General features: G+C 40.4%; 3 protein-coding genes across 3 annotated transcripts; 2 read left to right on the forward strand and 1 right to left on the reverse strand.

Annotated features, from left to right (window-relative positions):
- Nucleotides 1-433: 433 nt before the first annotated feature.
- Nucleotides 434-14,054, forward strand: LOC105694010 (protein unc-93 homolog A). The gene is made up of 7 exons (XM_048651406.1): nt 434-1,047; nt 9,088-9,415; nt 9,557-10,187; nt 10,267-10,661; nt 10,913-11,045; nt 11,806-11,943; nt 12,085-14,054. The coding sequence occupies exons 2-7, from the start codon at nt 9,221-9,223 to the stop codon at nt 12,303-12,305; spliced, it is 1,713 nt and encodes a 570-aa protein (XP_048507363.1). The 5' UTR covers nt 434-1,047; nt 9,088-9,220; the 3' UTR covers nt 12,306-14,054.
- Nucleotides 14,055-15,821: 1,767 nt separating this feature from the next.
- On the forward strand, nt 15,822-19,622 carry LOC105694032 (1-acyl-sn-glycerol-3-phosphate acyltransferase alpha). The gene is made up of 4 exons (XM_012414345.3): nt 15,822-16,124; nt 16,769-17,084; nt 17,200-17,365; nt 17,538-19,622. The coding sequence occupies exons 1-4, from the start codon at nt 15,940-15,942 to the stop codon at nt 17,711-17,713; spliced, it is 843 nt and encodes a 280-aa protein (XP_012269768.1). The 5' UTR covers nt 15,822-15,939; the 3' UTR covers nt 17,714-19,622.
- A 257-nt stretch (nt 19,623-19,879) lies between these two features.
- On the reverse strand, nt 19,880-21,507 carry LOC105694033 (calcyclin-binding protein). The gene is made up of 2 exons (XM_012414346.3): nt 21,300-21,507; nt 19,880-20,667 (listed from the first exon to the last, which is right to left on the reverse strand). The coding sequence occupies exons 1-2, from the start codon at nt 21,321-21,323 to the stop codon at nt 19,996-19,998; spliced, it is 696 nt and encodes a 231-aa protein (XP_012269769.2). The 5' UTR covers nt 21,324-21,507; the 3' UTR covers nt 19,880-19,995.
- Between the last annotated feature and the right edge of the window lie 49 nt (nt 21,508-21,556).

Here is a 21,556-nt window from a genome sequence, read left to right on the forward strand (position 1 = left end):
GTCGGAAATAAAATTTTATTCACAAACCACTCGAGGTATCTACAACGAGAAAAATACATGACAGCGCACCACCACGCGAGTGGGTTCAATTAGCCTACGACAAACGAAAAGCGAGATCAAGATCGGTGTAATATCGTGGGTGCCTCGATCGAGATTATCGTTCGTGAACTTGGTGGAGCATCCCCGGCGGAGGCTCCCATTCATATTCCATGCATGCGTCGTTTTCTTGCTGCAGGATTGTACTCGCCTTACTCGATTTCATTAAGCGCGACGGTGCCTTAAGAATCCGGTGGGAAGTACGCACTCTCGTCGATATCGACCCGCGGGAGGCGGTAGAGAACGAGGAGGACGAAGAGCAGGCCGAGGAGGAGGAGGAGGAGGAGGAGGAAAAGGGGAGGTGGCAGAAGAGATGGTGCTCAGGGGCGGAGGGCGGGGATGCGGGATAGCGTGGCTCCCGAACCGACCCAACAACCATCCACAACCACCCCTAACCCCCGGCTCCAACCTCGAGTCCAGCTGGCCTCCAGCTTTCGCTCCCTCTTCTGTTTGGAAACTACCCTCACCCGGTTAACACACGCGGATTCTGGAGCTGCGCTCCGTGTCGTTCGCCAGAGCCGCGACTCTGTGCCAACTTTGTTTTTCTCGGTGTCCCTATCCCCGCCAAGGATTGCGACGCTTCGAAGCCACCCTCCGCGTTACCGATTAAATTCTAACGGAACTGGAGGTGATTTTTTGATTCGCTGATCGACCTCAACTTCGTCACATCTCGTCGCTGCTGAAACGGTCGATCTACGCGTTAGACGAGTTTTACTATCATTGGTATGTTTGAAAAATATATATAAAGTCGTGAAAGAATTTTGTGATACCGGTTCGGAAATTCCTCGCATTTCAACGATTGAGTTTTGAGCTTTTTTCGGTATTTTTTGCTTCGTTCTTTCAACGCGGCATTCGCGACAGTTGAATGTTCACCGGGGTAACGGACCGACTCCGAAGCAAAGCTGCAGAAGGCAAAACTATCAGATTCACCTTGGAGCACGTAACTATTACGTAAGTAGACCATTTCCGCTAAAAAAAAAACACTGAAAATAAAAATCAACCGTATATTTTACTGGTGTGCGAAAGAAAGAAAAAAAAAAACAGATCGCGGGTGCTGCACGCTCTGTGATAATTGAAATCTCGCAATTACACGGTACGAAATTTTATTCCCAAGTCTAGTTCTAACACAGTAATTTCCAGGATGACGATTGTAACTTATTTTCAATTTTCTGATATGGTCCACGTCACTCGCAATCGGTCGAAGATATGACCAATTTTCGTACGAACACACTCGCAAAACTAATTTTATTTTTCACGTTCGTCCTTCGGACTTGAAGCCCGAAATTTTGCGCGGACCAGCCAACGGAATGTCTAATGAATATTAATCGAGCCGATTAATAAGCTTTGATAAACATTCATGGGCCAACGATAAACAGACATGCTCTTCATGTAATCTATAGTGAGCTCCGACGGACATCTGAACTTGAGTAATTTTTGTAACGAAGAGAAACACTTGAGGCGATAGAACGGAAAGTCTGTACTATGAATACCGAAGATATCAGCCAGAAAAGGTTGAGTCTTTATTTGAGAGAAAGAAATGATCTCGAATGAAATGAAGTTGCGAAGCCGAATCGTGGTCGGTATCCTCGTCATCGTCATCATTATAATAACAATAATGACATTTGATTAGATTTGTATTAATGAGACCGATACCGTCTGGGAACCCGCTGCAACCTACACAAGGCCAAATGAGGATCAGGACACACCTGTGAACGCAATAATCGATAAGTACAAAGTGTGGGCTGGCTTCGGGATTCTGTCCGTATTTCACCTTTGCGTCGAGCGATACTGGGGTGGCCTGGTACTTGGAAAGGTAATTGGCGGTAACACAAACCTTTGCGTCTAGTTATCCGCACACAACGGTGAAATTGGATTAACGAAATTAATGAAAGAGAAAAGGGCTTGATCCCAGTCAGTCCCGCGCTCGTTATGCGAACAAGTTGTACTTGAATTTCATTACAATTCTCCCTCACTCCGAGGAAGGATTTTTATAACAAAATACTAACGAGCGCGACGGGATCAATCGCCAGAGTAAATTTTGCGATACAGTCAAGTTTCAGCATCTTACTTCATACACAGTCAGAGTGACTGCACCGGTTGGCTTACAGGCGGGAAAGTAGCTAATTGGCATCGCGGGAAAGCGGCTTGGAGAGATGATGGAAATAAATAAATAAAGTTAAAAAAAAAAAAACAAAAAAATTAATGGACAATTTGGAAAAACCGTCGGTGGTAATGAGGGATTTTCTTCTGCGGTTGGTTTCCCAAGGGATGGGATTTAATTCAGAACCTTTACAATTCGACTCGGTGGCTGCAGGTTCATTTGTATTTGCCTCAGCTCGGCACAAAATTTACTCACTTCTCCTCGTAGGCTATGCGAATGGCATTTGATAACAATTGCTACCTTGCTGATGACAATACCCAACGTTTAAACGATGAAAACTTGAGAGGCCGCCCATTTTACCAACCCCGACAATCGAGGTATAGTATAATGGAATTGTTCTGCGCCGGACTCCCTTACATTGTTTTTGAAAAAATGGAAACTCATCTGGTTACGAACCCTCCCAGTCGGATTAAACATGTTTATCTGGGGCTGATTGTGAACGTGAGAGCACCCCTTCAACGAGAACGAAACAAAGGCGGTCTTTTGAAATTTTTCACAAAAATGAATACAAATGCAGATCTTTCGGGCAAAAGAACGACGGGATGAAAAATGGCGGGGCTTATTTTTATCGGGGCGAACTTTGCCGTGTAGTTCACCGACGAATTTGAGCTTCGTGGATCGCTCGATCATCTTTAATTCTGGTTTACGGAAGCCGGAAGAAAATCCTACGCAATAACCGATTGCCTTGGATCGACGATAATTATTCCACCCGCACGATCCGGCGAAGGTTTTCATACGAACGGCGATGAAACGGTTCACGGTTTTTTTTTGAAACCGCCTTTTTCATCTCATTGTCCGTCAATAATACGGATTTCGATGGCATTCGATCGTCGCAGTGGCTGCGCGCGAATGTTGCCGGTTACGGACACGGTCGTGGACTTGAATTTTTTATTTCTTCTGAACCGCCTTATTGACGTTTACTCCTGAATGCTTCAAAGAACAACACGAAGAGATCCAAGTTTTGTGGGCAAAGCGACAATACCGCGCTTATGTACTCCGAGGTTTTTGTAACCTTGCTGTGACAATTGAGCCTCGAGTCGTTACATGGATACAGGTAAATTTTTGCTGAAAGTAAAGAGAGTTATGCAACGTTGAGACAATACGTCTTCGAACTCAGATTTCGAGGTGATATATATATGTAACGAATGGACAGTTTTTTACGGCTCGAATCCCTTGAAAAAAAATCGGAGGCTGGTGCATCTGACAATGTGTGGGAGAAGAATATTTCCCAGCGGAGCTACGAGCCACTCCGGTACGAAATATTTCACCGAAAATACTATTGACCGCAAACATTACGAAGGGGACATTTTCACAGCAGGACATACCTCCTCATTTCCAGGATACGTGAGGTGGTAAATTCGATACAACCGGTCTGCCTTGTCTAACACACTTCCATTTTGCCCACATCACCCGGTGATTTCATTTTTCTACGATCCAGCATCTCGCCAAGCTATAACCACAATACAAATGGTTTTTCTCTCTGACCCGTGGCTTGAAAAAAAAAAAAAAAAAAACAAAAAACAAGATCCATCGATCGTGAAAAAGTGTAGCGCGACATTGACGGTGGCTGTATTATGTTACCTGCTCAGCAACAGGGTGGGTAAACCAAGGCTGCCACAATTTGCCATTGAATTTTCATCACTTCATCGGATGCGGCGGATAGCTTATCGATTTTCACCCCGTCTTTGGAGCGTTTTTTTTTCGACCGCACCTGTATTTTGAATTTGGAAGTGTGTCGTGAAGACGACGTTTGAAAATTGAAAATTATTTACAATTCAATCCATACGTCATACACCTGTATCACGTCATAAGAATCAATTTATCGCAATGTCAACTGACTCATGAATTAATATCTGATCAATATTTGAAAGCGATCGGGATATCAGCGCAACGAAGAATTGGGTATAGGTAATTAGCAGGTGTTTCAAATTCGTGTACGTACGTACAATCGAATGCAACACAATATCCTGCACGCACGGCCTTCGCAAGGTTCAAGCGAAGTGATCACTTTCGCCGCGTATAATAAACCGCGGTCTCAATTTGTAAATTAGTTTCATTTGTCTGGTGATTCACTGCCAAGGCTAAGCACCTAACCACGGGCGCATCAATCATGTCCTCGTTACTCTGCAGTCTAGAATAATTATATCAGCGTACCGGTCGGATCATAGTGTAGGTAAAACACGCACAACGGTACCCAGGTGGATATGTCCACGATCATATTTCGCAATATCGAGGAGAAAGATCCACGTGCAACGGCGGTTGATCTCCTAGAAAAAATATCCGCCAAACACGTGTAAACAAAAATTATTTCAATATCATCGTACAAGTAGCCGCTCCATCGCATATTGTCTCTCGAGGGATTTTCAGCTCCCGAAAACTAACAAGTGACACGGTTACAATGCTTGGCCCGCTGGAAGTAGTGTAGCAATATTTTGCGGCGGCCGGGACAGCGCGTGACTTTACTCGGTCGAAAGTTCCTCTCCCGTTCCCCTCGACCGAGTCATGTGGAGTTAAAAGGGATCACGGTAACGGTTGGGGTAGAATGTGATCAAGGGTACAGGTCGTACACACGCGTAAAACGCCGCTTAGTCCGCTGTCCGTTCACAATACCTTGTAATCAACAATAACTCATATCTCTGCGGAGCGAACAATCCGTCGCATGCAGCGAAATGTCGAGGCTGTAATATCCACTTGATTCGACGCTGGCTCAAATCGCAAGAAAAAATCCGTTCGAGGTTGCGGCCGCGGAATTATTGTGAAACGTCGTCTTTGACATTACTGTAGTAATCTCAGCTGTGCCGACGGTTGGAATGGACGAAAAAAAAAAATCACGAAATTTCCTCCAGGAACGTCGAATTCTGAGTCTTCGTAGAAATTCAACGATATCTTATTCGCAAATCAAACTGACATATCTCGGGTCATTTCCGGAAATGCTCTCAGAAAATTTGACGAAAGAAATCTTCGCGCGAAGTACTCGCGACGTCGCTGATGCAAATTTTGGGTCAAGCTACGTTTGACCTTCTTCGGGACGCGTTATTGTTCTGTACAAAATATATAAAATATTCACGAGAACGTCACGCTGATCCTCGCTCGAGAAATAAAATACGGAGTCTACCCCGCTTGGTTAAAAGCTTTGCAATAAAAGCAGGGCAACCTTCGCTACTGTAAAGATGGGAGGCCGATCGCGCCCCTTCCACAGCGTCAGTCACCCTCTCATTAGTCAAATTGAAAGGCCTGCGAGAAAGTCTTCGCCATTTTTCACTTCGTATACCTGAATCGCAACTAAGCGAGGCGTTCAGAGAATCATCAGTAATAATTGGTGTACCCGTACCGTGTAAAACGGCTGAGCGATCGGTTTCTCACGTTCCGAAATTGTGTGTCACCTTTCAGAAAAATTCAACGTTCGTTTCAAAAATGGAATACCAAACAAAAATTCTCACCCTCGTCGCTCGGCTCGTACGAATTCGTAACGAATACCGTCCGCATTGAATCCCCTGGAAATATGGAGTCTAATTATAAACTGGGCGCGCTACCGACGCCCAATAAATAATAGTAAAAAAAGGAAGAGCGAAAAAACCCCATAGAAACTGCAGAGATTCGAATTTATATAAATCAGCGGCTCGTTTCGATATTATCCGCTATCCGCAGCATGACCTCATTCATCCTAACGACCGCGAAGCGTTTTATATTTTTTCCAATTAGCTGCGAATGACAATGATATCCTTTTTCCGATTGTGACCTTGATATTGACAGCTCCGATTGCTGGATTACGATTGCAATAGCGAACCCGATCGAACAATGGGCTCATCCCAGCTATCGGTTGATCGGTACACGTTTTACAGTGGGAAATATCTCGGTTTCATATTAGCGACCCAATAATCGGTCCGATGCAATTTTTTTGCTGACACAGAATTTGCTCGGTCTTTAATTTCAGCGTTCGGTGAGATAGTTGATGAGAAACGTTGCGTTCGAACTACCGATAATAAATCTAGTCGGCCGTCGTTATTATCGGTAACAACATCGACGTTGTTAGCTTCCCCGTTTTTGCGACGAGTCTTCGATCCGCGGCGAGCATGCAGAGAATGCCAGAAAACCGGCGTAACGGTCGAAGACAACAAAAATACTCGATAAAATCTGGAATCAAAGCGGACCAATTGATTCGCGGTTAAGATAGACCTCGAGTCTTTAGAACTGCGTCGGCAGGGAAACGACGACTCGTTTAACCGCACGTGTAGTAGTAGTGCCCTTGTTCTACGTGGGCGGATATAATACGTGGCCTTTTACTTTCCGCCTGTTACCCGACGCTCCACGATCAAGGTCACTGTCTCACCTCAGGGCATAAATTGTCGTAAAGTTTCTCGCCCGAGAAGCAATTGACAAGAAATTCCGACTCGCCAATCGAACGATCGATTTTTCAGCCGAGCGAATTTCCGTTGCAGGCGAATTGATCCGAGCGAACGCGCTTCTGTTTTCAAGCCTTGTATCGAGATGATGCGAAAATAGCAGACACGTGCGATTACGAACTTGACGACGGACGAAGGTCGACGTTGTTGGAGAACAAAAGCTGCGGCGGAAAAAGCTCGGAAAGTTGCGCGACTAGTTTGGCAGGACGAAGGCTGCACGAGCTGAAATCTTCGGATTATCTTTGAACCAACAAAATGTAGAAAATATAAATCCTTATACGCGATTTACACGTGAAAATTGTTTTTGGCATACGTATCAAAAATAGTTTCGTATAGATACAATTTGGCTTGGGATTATATTTCAGCTGAAATATAAAATTATTTTGCCACCGAAGTATACGTCGAAAGCATCGTGTGCCTGAAACGATCGTCACTTTCAAAGAGCGTTTTTGCCGTAGCATATATTCCGTCTGCTATCGAGCTTTAATTTAATTCTGAAGCTTAAGCTTTTGTGCTTGTCTGTTCGGTAAAATTTCACAGATCTTCCTCCAAAGAGTCCTTTCGAGTTTTCGGGTCTCATTATCTCGAGCTTTGAAGCAATAAGGATGGAGAAATGATGAACAAAACCTGCAGAGTCATGAGCAGCGGACGACGAGGGTTCTGTACACGGGGGGAGCTACAAAAAGCAAAGGCGGTGTACAAGCATCGTTCCGCTTCGCATTGATCGATACGTTCTCAAACGATACCGGACACCTCACACGACACCCGCTTATTTTCGTCCGATATTACATAACATTGCAGTATTTAGATCAACGGCAGATCTCGCTCGTGGTCGTGCAACCTGATGGCTACCCCCGCTCGCTGACGTAGCCGACTGTGATCTCGGCTTCAGCCAGGCGTATGAAATCGTTTGACAATGGCTACGGCCCCTCATTCACCGTCTCTGCTTTGTATGCCATGACTTTTGAAAAAAAAAAAAGAAATAAAAAAAAACATGAAAAAAAAAAAAAAAAAGGAAAAAGATTCGCCACGACTTCGTACGATCGTTACCTACTGTAAAGTCTATTGAGCAACGGCCTGTGATTAATGGAATTGCATGAATGATTTGATTTAGAAACGTGAACAATTTTTAGACTCGATCACTAGCTTCGTGCGCCATTTTCAATCTTCAGATTGATACGAGCAGCGTCGAACTTGGCGTCTTCGCGCACCGTTCGCAATTTGTTATTCGAGTGCGGTGAAGCTTTCGATGTTGTGTAACTAATTTGGCCGACATTCCTCTCCCAAATCTCTTGTACATAGGATACGCTATATCTTTCCGTTAAAAACTCATGTACTGACCATATACGGTGATCGTCGGTAGAATTTATTTCTCACCAAGTCATTGCTGGCTATAACATCTTGTTCCAACAAGGACATTAATTATATCCACCAGCGACAGATATAATTAATTTCTATGATACCTATGTTACATTTGAATCATAATCTCCGGCCCATTGAAAAATAAAAAATGATCGAACATAATCTATACGTAATTATTCGGATTCCGAGCAATTGATGTGTAACGTGTTACTGTATCACTGTGAGTCTGCAGTAACATGTTTTACATAAGGAATTGCGCCTCGTTGAATTATTCAATAATTCTCAGTTATAGACGAAGGATACTATCCACAGGCTCTGATTCACTGTAAGGGGTGTGACTGGAGTTAATTACCCGCTAGACAACAGCTGACGATTACGGTATTACAGTTTTACGACGATAACATCGAATGTGCCTTTCGAATTTCCATTCGATATTTGCAATTTATGGATTTATTGTTACAGAGTTAAAGCCACTCGCGAATATACACTACTCGGAGCTTTCGAATCACAAAACAAGTTCTTTGCCAAGGAGATCGTACGCCATGATCTGATTTATAGCTTGTAATCTTACGTGGCTTACTTTACTTTATAGCATACTCCGTGACCTGCGGCATATCTCGCAAAAACATCCGTACAATAATTACTGAACTATTTTCATGCACGATTCTAGATTCGTAATTTTGTTGTTCTTCATGTATTATGGCTGGTGATGATGATGACGATGATAATGATTCAATTTACATATCCAGGTACTCAATGCCATTTAGATACCAGCTGGTAATGATACTCAACGAGTCTTTACTTCGAACTCGAGTCGACGATCATCGCGAGACTCCTTTGCCCTTGCATGGAATATGACTGTACACCGTATATTTCTTGATGAAACTTTTTTCGGATGTATTTAATAAAGAAAAAAAACAATGAAAGATTCATTTCCGTTTGCAAATGACGATGATGCAGACAAATAATATGGACAGCGATGGCGTTCGACGAAGTGATCCGATTGGACCAATATCCGCAATCACCGGCAAGTTAATTGTGATTCATGATCGATTCTTGTTTCAGGACTAACAATGTTCGAGAACGCCGGTGAGATTAGCGAAATCACGTCATTTAGGGATCCAATTTAGTCGTGCGATGTTCCCGAGTTCTATTAGGGAAGGAATAAATTGAGTTAATCCCGGCGGAACGGTTCGCGATGGGATCGCTGCCGAATCTTCACGAGCTTTCGAAGGAAAAGCTGCAGAGTCCCGTGCACAGACCGGCTCCCATTGGTGACTTAGGACCCGTCAGGCTTCCTCCGCAACCTCTACCACTGGCGCACACCCATCGACGTGCGAGAAGCAGTGGTCATCATCACAACGCCTTGTGGGATAACGACGCCATGCTCGAGGTTCGTAACTTTCGCCGAACAATTCCTCTTTTCGCCGCTTCGAAAATTCGTGGAGATCACGCGGCCGTGAATAATAATTGTCTGGCCTCAGAAAAAGTAAGCAGATGTTTTTTTTTTTTTGTTTTTTTCATCGTTACGCAGCACATGGCGACATACTCGCCGATATCTTGTCGCTCCGCAAGAATTTCGGGCCTAGCGTGGCGTCGAAGGGAGTCGATGAGTTCGTCCGCGGGGGCCTCTTCCGTCCGCAGGTTGATCGCGGCAGTCCGAACGGCACCCGCCGGTCCTCGGCCTCCGAGGAAAGCGGTTCTGAGGCACTGCGCCGCGTTGCTCTTGGGCCATGCAGCCGCCTCGGCGGCGATACTACCCATGTTTCCACTCCAGGCAGGCCTGGGAGCTTTCAATTCTCAACTGGGGCCGATGCTCCTCGCCCTACTTTTCGCGATAGCGACCCTCACCTCCTGTTTTGCCCCGATAATCGTGCAGAAGGTTAACACGAACCTGACCTTGTGCATGGGGCATCTCGTTACCAGCATATTCGTCGGGGTTCACCTCTACCCAAAATGGTATCTTCTACTGCCCAGCTACGCGCTACTCGGTGCCTGGGCGAGCCCTTGCTTCTTGGCGAGGACCGCACAGGTCAACATATCAGCGGCAAGATTGAGTCTGGTCAGCTCGGACCCCGAAGACCCCGACGAGACGAAGCGTGAGTGTCTTTCGCGAAGGCTCAGTCGAGGTCTGAAACTCGCCGAGGACATGGGACTCGCTTTGGGTTGGTACCGATATTCCGGAATAAGAACGACGCGTGTGTCTCGAATAAAAAATGGTATTCCCTCGTTAATTTTTCACAGGCTGCCTCGTAGCGGCCATCCTGGTGAAAATCACGGATCCCATGCCATCGAACTCGATGGACGGCGAGATAGAGGACTTTTGCGGGGCCGAGTACTGCCCCGAAGAGACCTATCTGCAGTACAATGATACCTTACTTATACCGACGGTGCCACACGGTACTTCAACGATGATGATCAGCATTTGGCTGGGGCTGAGCGTGCTCGCTCTCGGAATATCATGCGGGCTTTTGGATTCCCGCATGAAGGAACCCCAAACGATGAGCGAATGGTCCAGCAACGAACATTGGCTCCGAGGAATCAAATCCGCTTTCCAGGACCCGCGGCTCCAGCTAGCTACACCCTTGGCCCTTTTCATGGGCCTTGAGCAAGGTTTCATGTTCGCAGATTTCACGGAGGTGAGAACCCTTCTTGCTCGTAAATGAAGGTACGAGGGCGAGGATTTCGCTGTATAGATTTGTCTCGTTGTGGTATAAATTTCCACCAAGAACGAAAATTATCTCATAACGGGGTCAAATATACAGCCAACGGTTTCAGCCCTCGGCACAACGTCTAGGGTGTTTGGAACGACCGATATTGCAAGTGAAGTAAACGTATAGTTGGACGCTCCTGAAAGGTTCATTAATCCGTTTGTTTCGCCGGCTTACAGGCTTACGTGGTCTGTGCTTTGGGCGGCGCAGGAACGGTCACGCTGAGTTTCCTGAGCTTGGCCTTGCTGCAGGCAATTGCTGGGGTCACACTCTCAATGCTACTGAGACATATCAGAAGGTACTTCGTTGTAGGTAAGAATCCGAAGTCAATGCCGCAATATCTGACGCTACAACGTGCGCAATTCAAGACTAACAATAAGATCACACCAGAGTCTCGCATTATTATGCGCATAGTTTCACGGCCCGAATTGTGCGCAAATTTTTCACACGACCTTCCGAGATTCTATAGGGCAATATTTTATCAACTACATCGCAATTAGGTAACTTGTAGGCTTTCATCGACTCTGCCATGTGATACTATAATTATACGGCGTGTAGTGTACTATTACTCGTTTTTGAGTTTATTAAGATTGTTCCAAAATATTCAACCCGTCGAGTACGTCACGTTATTTTCGAAAATTCTTTCAACTACTCGTAGCACTTTTATACTCATTCAAACTCCGAGAAATGTCTCTCATCTGTCAGGAAAGTTTCGAGGGTTTTTGAAAACTTTTTGAAGGAAACGACTCATCGATTTCCAAAGTCAAACGCCGTGGTGCTGGAAAATCAAAATGATGTTTCAGAGCTGGAGCAGTTGATTTGAAAATCTCCACTTTTCTTCCAATATCTCTGAAAACTGAGGTTCGCAGGTGCAATGATTTTTATTCTTGCTTTATGGAAGAGATAGAGTTAAAATGGACGTAAAAGGCATCGCTTTTTTTCTGCAGAAGGTCACTGGCGTATACTAGATGTATGCAATTATGTAGAGTCTCGCGAATCATCGATCCGTAAGAGGAGCTACGAAAAAGGAGCGTTCTCATATTCATAATTCTTGATAATTTTTTTGTTACAGCCGTCGGACTTGCATTTCACGCTTGTTTGCTGCTCGTCCTCGTAACTTGGAGACCCGCTGGAGACGATCCTGCGCTATTTCACGTCATTTCTGCGGCTTGGGGCGTCTGCAACGCGATATGGGAAACCCTGATTTACAGTAAGCCTTACCCATATACGTTCAATTTATGATGATAAAAAGTCATTGGACGTAATAAAATTTAATAATTACGAATACGTCCGCAGGATCATGTTGTTCTCAAAGCAGAATAGTAATGAATATTCACTTGCTCAATTTCAGCGTTGCTACAGGGACTTTATCCCAGTGCGTGGCAAGCTCCATTGTCGACATCGTTGTTTTGGCGTTGGTTGGGTCTGTCGTTAGCCCTAGGTCTGCACGGGCTGGTCTGCACCCGAATCCGCGTCCTTTGCCTAGCGTCAATGTTGTTATTATCCGTGACCCCGTACACGTGGTTGGAGGTGCGACTAGCCAAGAGAGGAAAAAGCTTAGCGCCTTTGTGACCACGTAGAATGGGATCCGAACTATTCAGGGGTAAGCATTCGCACAGTGGCTGAGACAGACTTGGTCCATCCAGCTGCATAGCGAGAAGACATTTGACCAATAATCGTGGAAATGTGAATATTTTCATCTGCCATACAAGCACTTCCGAAAGTTCTAATCAAGAATCCAATTTCACGTTTTCTCCATCTTAATTTCGTTACTACTGTTATCAATCAGGACTCACGGAAATTAACGCTGATAGTTTTAAACGGCTTCGAAACAGGTGAATCTTCGTAAAATTAACTTGATATTGAAATAAATCCTTAATAAAATATCTTATTGCAATAAAGCGACAATCATCGAATATCACAAATCGTTTTGCGGCTGGATGGAACAAGTTGCGATAATCTGAGTAAAATTTGTCTTGAAATGGCCAGGGAAACAAAGCCGTTTACGTGTAATTGATGTAAAAACTTGTATATGTATAAAGTACGTACTTCTTTCGGCTAATTATAAGTAAAACCTTTTTGTACAATTTCCAGAACACATCGTGTTATACGCATGATATGTAACAGGGTGGCTCACTGTCGGTAAAATATTTTGCGAACCAAAACAGATAAATCGACGAATATACGGAAGAATATTTCGGATGAACGTCGCATGATATTGAATGGTAGTGTCATGTATTACAAATTTTTCCCTACATCCATTTTGGTTCCCAAGATATTTGACTGGAATGTTCAAAATGAGCCACCCTGTATATACCACTACATGTACAATGTGAATAAGTTGTTATTTAAATAAGCACATTCATACAAAAAGTATAGGTATAGGGGTTTCCAACGTCTAGTAAATTATCATAGGATTTTTCGCTGCCTTCTGTTCTTTGCTGCCTCGTTTATCGTACTCAAAGTGGAGGGTCAAATGAAACTGCGAGTAAGAGTCTTACAATTAGCGCAAAATATCCTTTCAACGGATCAATTACAAACTCTCGAGTCGAGGGCTCTTGAAAATCCGTCAAAAAATCATTCATTAACGAACACGATTTTTCGGAATTTCATTCGTTCCTTGTTCTTTTAATTCTTCAATTTTTTTTTTATTGATACCATGAATTTTATCAAATTTAGAAAAGATAGAGGCGATTAGGGTAGGTCTTCTCGATTGATTGAGATAACTCCGCCTCATAATTGCTCGAAAGATGATAGATCTTGTATTAGAATAGATAAACTACGACAGTGCCTCGATAAAAACTATTCAAATTTTTACTTTTTGTGAGACGTTAAGATACAGATCAAATCCATTACACTGCGGAGCGTTTCCGGTAACATAAGCCACTCCAATCACGCGTGTTATTTTCATCGAACCACCAAGTGAGAAACATTTTTGAAGCTACTCAATGGCAATATCAACGATTCCTAAAATCGATTTGTCTGTTCGTGGCGGATCCTCAGTCAATGCCGTGGCCCTCCATGTTGCTAAAATTATAGTGCACAGACGTGTTATCGGTCATCTTTTTCTGGGATATGGCAGAGCGCATAGATCGATCAAATACATACGTATATATATTATACATAACCGCTAGTAGAAGAAAAGCGATCACATTACGAAATTATACATAGCTATTATAATACCCATGCACTAGTTTTTCTAATAAAACTCATATTAAATCATCAAGAGCTTCTGTTGCACGGCTGTGAACGAGATACGAAAAGAAAAAACAAAAAAAACACCTGTGATATTAATATTAAAGGATTAAAGCACATCAAAAATAAATTTATCTCGTCTTGATATAGTAAATTATTCAAGTGACAATCTGTCAGCGGTAGAGATGATAGTTGAAATTACGAAGCCGAGTTGCCTTGCACTCTGCCACGCACCAGTTTCTATAAATCATTCAATAACGTAAAACTGTAGAGCCTTTTCTCTCTCAAAAGTATTACCATTAATAATGATAAGTAAAACAAGTAAATTTCTAATTTTATTCAAAAGCCAATTATTGTTCAATCAGATGAATCCGATTTTGGATTATTAATCGCTTCCTTTTTTACCTCCGAAGAGTACATCGAATCCTAATCCTAAGAATCTGTCATCAGGTATGTTGCGTATGATAAGTAAGCATCCTTAAATACTCAAGTATTACACCTGTGAAGATTCGATTAAAAGTTATAAAGCACGCGATCTTCTCTTCATCTTGATACGAGCCGAATCACATCTGAAACTATCATAGTAGTGACACTTTTACGCATCATCAGTTGGTATAAACATTTTCCCGATGTGTACTTTTTTCGCACATATCAATTTTACAATTTGTCTATTGATTCATACATTTGGTTTCACATTTCCGACAGCTATACCTGTATGCATATAATAGTGAAACGATATATTCGAAATCACTTAAAGGGAGATTGTTCGACTAATTACGTGTAACTAAATATGACAACCAACACCCTGTACGTTTACTGTATAATTGGACATTTTGTGAGAGTTGCAAGTAACATATAACAAAGTTATCGTCTGTGTACAAAATTACAAATGAATATTAAGATATATCTGTATTGTACTTACAGTGAGATTGATTATAACGCCCTCGCGGCCAGGACGGACTACATTTTCATGTGAAATATTTCATGATGAATTATACTACTTTGACTAACAACGCCTTGGCCACAAGGGGTGCAATGTTATATTATTCAGGTCTAACAAATGTTAAGTGATTTACTATACAAAAATACGTATATTCACTATTAACATACGTGTCTTTATTTTATATATGTAAATGTATCACAATTGAAATTCATGTTTTATTCATCCATCACCATTCATTCAACGATGTTCAACTGTGAAATCGAGAATATGTGTGCACATAACATATACATATATGTATGTATTAACTGTAAAAGATACGTTGTAAAAATGAATAAAAGAACACTTGTATTGAATTAAAGAATGCTTGTACTGCACCCTTCTGTAGATCATACGATTGAGGGTATCATCGAGCGTTGACTGAAGATAGCTAGTCAACGATACAAGTGACAATAATTATTCAAAATTTGAAATTCGTTTTATCAATTATTGGGTGGCACCGACAATTGTGAAGTCTGATTCCGATGAATACATGTTTTTTCCATTTTAAACTTTCGTCTTTTGAGGGGGTCGTGTTAATATTAATATTAAGTTCTCATATCTGGCAGATTTTTTTTTTTAAATTAATAGCGACAGGGTTTGCGGGGCGCATAAATTCGAAAATGCCTCTTCGAGTTCTACATAGATATATGCGCATCCCTTAAAATAAATTAATAGCTATAATGCCCATGATTGAACGATCATCGCCATAACATGGATGAATGTTTGTAGAGCACTTAATTTTTACGTAAAAAAAGTTAGCACCATCCGCGTTTGTTATCGGCGCTCGATAGTTCGACGATAAGATAAAAGTTCTAAGGGCTCGTTGGCCGACCGAGCAATCCTACCGACGCGAACGTCCAGCAAAAAGCGCCACCACTTCGAAAGCTCTCTGCTTTTACTCTTTAGTATTTATTAAGGTATACAACAGTCTGTCACCTGCTGGGGGAGGTTGTGGGTGGTGTATAGTTCTGTGTAGTTTACTAGTCGAAACAGATATTTATTTATGAATCAGTATTTCAGCCAAAAATAATGGCACCGTCTTGTTTAGAAGTAATTTTAGTTGTATTCATATTTGTCTTGCCATTCCTTTATGAAACAAGTAGAACGTTTAGATATTACTTCAAGTTTTTGATGTACTATGGTATCGTGATGGCAAATGCAGTGATGGTTATACCTATTATGATCTTTCGCCCCTGGGACGTCAAAAATTTATTGTTAGTATACGATTTCGATAGTTATTTTTTAGATATCTATTCGTAATTCAGCATCTTATTGTTAATTGCCGCATTCGTGACAACTGACAATATTATGTACACGAATCTTCATCGAGATCCAATGCAATAAACTGCATGTATCATTTATATTTTATAGTACGGTGTAAATAATTTTTAAACACCGAACTGATGCTCTATTGAGATTGGATATCACTAGATGTAATACATATCTACGATTCATATTAGTGTAGATTATAAACATGACAATCCATCTCACAAAAACACATTCCATCGGTATTATCTGATCATATATCAGAATTAAATAAAACTGTCCAACTGTCAGATTAGATATGAAGCCCTTAGATTACACCCTCTACCATGTGTCACTATTGATAAAGTTTGTGATGCAGTAATAGCGTCAACGTATAGTTGCCTGAAAAAATTGATCATTTTCTGTGATTATTTTTAGCTAATTATTACAGCCTGTGATTAATTCAACTGATAAATTAGCTGATTCTTTTACGTGTGTTTTCCTTATGATAAGATAGAATAGGATTTGTTATGCTTATATAGTTTATGTAGTTTTTATTTTTATCCAGTTTGTTACGATATTTTTGCTTAGATAATAGATTACTTGTTTACAGACTGGCGTCGTCGTTGTGTCACCATGTGAGCACTTTGCTTGGGTTGCGTTGGGAACTCCGAGGACGTGAACATTTGGAAAAAGAACAAGCTTGTATAATTGTAGCAAACCATCAAAGCTCTTTGGACATATTAGGCATGTTCGATATATGGCCAGTTATGGATAAGTGTACAGTGGTTGCCAAAAAAGAAATATTCTACGCTTGGCCATTTGGCCTTGCAGCATGGTTGAGCGGTTTGATATTCATAGATAGAATGAATTCAGAAAAGGCTCGTTTGGTTATTAATACTGCAACAAAACACATCATCGATCAGAAGGTAGATTAACTGAAGATTATCTGCTCAAGAGTTTTGCTCTACTTTGTTTCCACTAATGTTTATATTTCATTCAATATCTGTAGTAGAAATCGAATAATTATTCCTCATATAACAGATCAAACTATGGGTATTCCCTGAAGGCAGGAGATTTAACACTGGTGAAATTCATTCATTCAAAAAGGGAGCATTCCATGTTGCTGTTAGCTCTCAGTTGCCAATTTTGCCAGTTGTATTTTCTTCCTACTATTTCTTATCTGCTGAAGAAAAACGGCTTGATCCCGGTAAGATGCTGTTGAATTACCTGAAAAAGTTTCTGAAATTATAGATTTTATCGGAGGCAAAAATTGAGTTGCAGATCAGCATTATGTTTATGTGTAACTGAATCGCGTGTACATAAAATTAAAAAGTGTTACACGCAATGTTTCTTAATAAGAGTGTTCGTTTGATTTTCAGGGCGTGTTGTTATAACAACACTACCACCGATATCTACCAAAGGATTGGTCAAAGGTGATATTGAAGCTCTGATGGAAAAAACGAGAAATATGATGATGGAAGTGTTTCATGCAACCAACCAGGAAGTGCAGGCTTCGCTTTCTACGAGCAAACAACACGTGAAACGAGCAGCTTGAATTTTGCATCAGTTTGATGCAAATAACTTGGTATTTAGCTGAATTTTGATTTTACGGAGAGGACTTTTAAAACCACACATTTTACACCAATTTCTCCCCAGACCAAAGGTACATTTTTTGGAATATTTTTATTTTCGATCCTGCGAGAGGGTAAATCTTTTATTTTTTGTACTCTGATGAGTTAGTATTAGCATGTCCTAAAAATAATATACAAAAGACTTGAGTATTTCTAGATGCTTTAGGTTTATATGTTCCTAAATCGATACTAATATTTTATTATTGCTGACCCAATTTGTACCTTTATTTTATGCATCATTCAGTCAACACATGAGATTTGCGAGTGGTAGAGTCAACTCAATTTTTCTCAGGTCCAAAAACATAACGTGAAGTATTATATTAAATTTAACCAAAGAAAAACAAACGATAATTTTAGCCAATACACAGGTATATTAGAGATTACAAGACCGCCACTATCTGGGTTTTGAATAATATAAAATCAGGTACATGAAAAATGAATTTTATTTGCTAGCTAAAATATGAAAAATTCATGCAATTGGCAAATTTTCGCTAATCGCACTAATGATTTACATCAGAGAGCTAGTCTGCGAGCAATAAAGTATGATGAAAAATTTCGTTGTAAGTCGTCTTTGAACAAATCACTGAAATGAGTCAACGAATACTGTGGGTGACACAAAGTACACTGTAAAATGTACAAGTGTGACAATCAGCTATTGGTTCTCCCTATTTGAATTGTAGAAAATAAATTTCACTGCGACTTGCAAGGCAAATCTAAAAATTGCTTGTATAACAAATTAGAAACTGCGTGATAATTAAAATCAAATATGCTGCAGCCTTTGATAGTGAACAGCATCATTTCTCTTAGCTGAATATTATTGACTTACGTGATGACTTTTGCTGATACAGTATTCATCGATAAACTAATTTACCAAAGATTCATTCGAATTAAAAAGTATCCAACTACTTTTCTGTTGCCATTTAAAAGTAGAATAGTTATAGTATTATAATTATGATTAATAATACTTGCCATAGTAAAACAATTTAGGTACTTAAGCTTATGTGTGTACCTTAGTTGCTACCGATAATGATCGAGACTAACTGTTTTTGTAATTAGCAAATAACAATTTTTGTAAACAACCCATAATCCATGTGACTCTTGTGACGATGGAGGCATTCCATTTTGAAGTAATTTTTTTTTGGCTGAGATTGCTAGCAATTATCCCAGTAATGTTGTACAAATTGCAAAATGACCTCAAATGTGCCAATACCAGGCTAGTTGTCATCATTTTTAGTTCATTTTCAAGAATAGTTTGTGATTCCATTTGTAGGGAACTTTATGCTACTTCAACATAGACTAGTCAAATATTCAATTGTTTACTGCTTGGTCGAAAAAGTGACAATTTTATGAGGTGAAATCTAATTGACGATTTAGCAAACATATACCTGTATGTATATACCGAACCCAATGCGCTTATATACAGACGCGTTTGTATATCTGATGTATTTTTTGGTTCATACACCGTCAAGGAAATCCTGAGAATGGTACTAACAGCTAAAGTTGCTCAGTCCCACTGGAATGGAAAATTTATAAACGGCCTCAGTCAGTGGCTGAGTATGGCTATATTCTAACGTGAATCTTGAATAATATCGTCGACTTAATTCACGCGGTTTATTTACAAAACCTTGATACTTTTATTGGAAAATAATAGTCATAAAGATGGAAACCTTTAAGCAGGGATTAGTTTTTTTTCCTCATTCAAGACTATACAATCTTCTATGTACCATATTGTAGTGTTGTATTTTATAAATTCCAATTACACTAGCCATTAATTATACACACCAATGCGAATTGTATTCGAACGAAAACAAATAAAACCGCGGTTTTACGAAAGCTTGTTATATTGATTTTCTGTTGAATCCTAGTATTGTTTTTTTTCATAAAAACTTAACGCTACACGCGTTTCTTTTGTGCTTATCCAATTAACTTGGCACGAAAGAAGCTGGAGTTGTCAATAATTAGGTAAGACTTACACGTCTAATGGAGTTTTCGACAAATTATTTTTAGCATTACGAAAGTTGAAATAAAAATTTTGTGTTCGAATATTTAAAAGTTGCGTGCATTCAAGTGAACAAATGAAGAAACACAAATGCTAGGAAAATGAGAACTTTATACGCAGAAAAATTCAGATTACATATACAATAATCTACAACCTATGGTATAGTATCAACATAAAAAAACGTACATCATCAATTGGTTATACATTTCACAACGAAGGAATAGAAGGCATGCCTGAACTCTTTTTATCTTGACTCTCCGTCCACGCTTTCGCTATTGTTCTCTTCATATCGTCATCACCTTCTTCATAGAACTTCTTCATAAGGTTCATCAAACTTGAACTTGGATCTTCACTTTCACCCACATCGGGCACAGCTGGTGTTTTGGCTTCCTTTATTCTTTTCTCAACACCAGTAACATGTGACCAATTTTTGGGTATTTTTTTTGCCAGGAATATCACAATCGAGTCTGTTTTTACTTTGGTGTAACTCTGCTCTGGGATAATCTCCTCGCACAAATTATTGATAGGCAGAAGGTAATTTCTACTATCTAATCCCATGGCATGCAGATCCATGGATCTTTCTGTAAAATTGCAGTATACAGCTTCTTTTGGCAAGGACTGAACATTTTTTAAACCAACGTAGATCTTTATAAATTTTTCAGACTGATCCCAGGCATAGTTGTTCAATTTAACTTCGTAGCACTTGTTACTGAGAACTGGAGTGGGATTGGGTTTTTCGGTTATCGGCGTCTTATTTTCATCAGATAGTTTGATTAGCTCTGTTTGAAGCCTTCGAATTTCAAGAGTAAGGATGTCTTTTGTTCTATGTCGACTTGCTTGATCCAAAAATCTGTTCAACTCTTCGATGTCTAATTTGATCTGTAAAATTCAGTTTCATAAATCAATTCTACTGTTCTAATTGAATAGTTTGTTGTTTTCAATAACACATAGACATTGCTATAAATGGGTACTATGATTATTTATAATTGTAAAACAATATCCTTTGATATAAGCTCACAAATCAAGGGATCCAAAATCTGCAGGCAAAAGGATAATTTGGTAATTGTAAACATTGTCAAAAATTGAATTTGACTATGTGCTAGTAGATGTAGGGTAAACTGGGATAGATGCTCTAGTGAGAGAGATGACCGATCATGGATATTATACGAAATGGCACTTGTTCTGTAAAAAGAATTTTTACTTCACAAGGTTAATATTCAAAGCTTTGGTAATAGTACAACATGAAAATAGTTTTGATCCACTTGGATCTTAGCCATTTCATGAAATATCCATCATCAGCCATCTCTCTCACTGGGGCATCTATCCCGACTTTACCCCAACACTAATATTGGATCATAATATAAAGATGCAAATGATCAGAACATAAAATTCTGCAACAATCGAACTGATTAAGGTTTGACGGACTATCATTGGAATATTTTAACCCGGAGGTGAAGAGGCAACATTTATTCATGAAATCTTTAGAAACATTTACACATCAGCGAACTTACCTCGTTCACCTTCGGTGATGTCATTTTTCTGACGAATCTTTTAAAATACTATAGTACTATTGGAATAAATCAATAACGATGGAACTTTGATAGTAATAGCTTGGATATTACTTTTCACTCGTGGTTACAAGTTTACTAAAATTGTTGTAATTGTAAGCTGCTTTTCTCGTTCAAGATTCTAGTCCGACACATTCACATGCGTTTCGTTAACTGAATATCGTGCGTTCGCTGCTTTACATCCGCGAGCACTTCGAGAA

Source organism: Athalia rosae, chromosome 2 (genome assembly GCF_917208135.1).
Source record: "Athalia rosae chromosome 2, iyAthRosa1.1, whole genome shotgun sequence".
NCBI lineage: Eukaryota > Metazoa > Arthropoda > Insecta > Hymenoptera > Athaliidae > Athalia > Athalia rosae.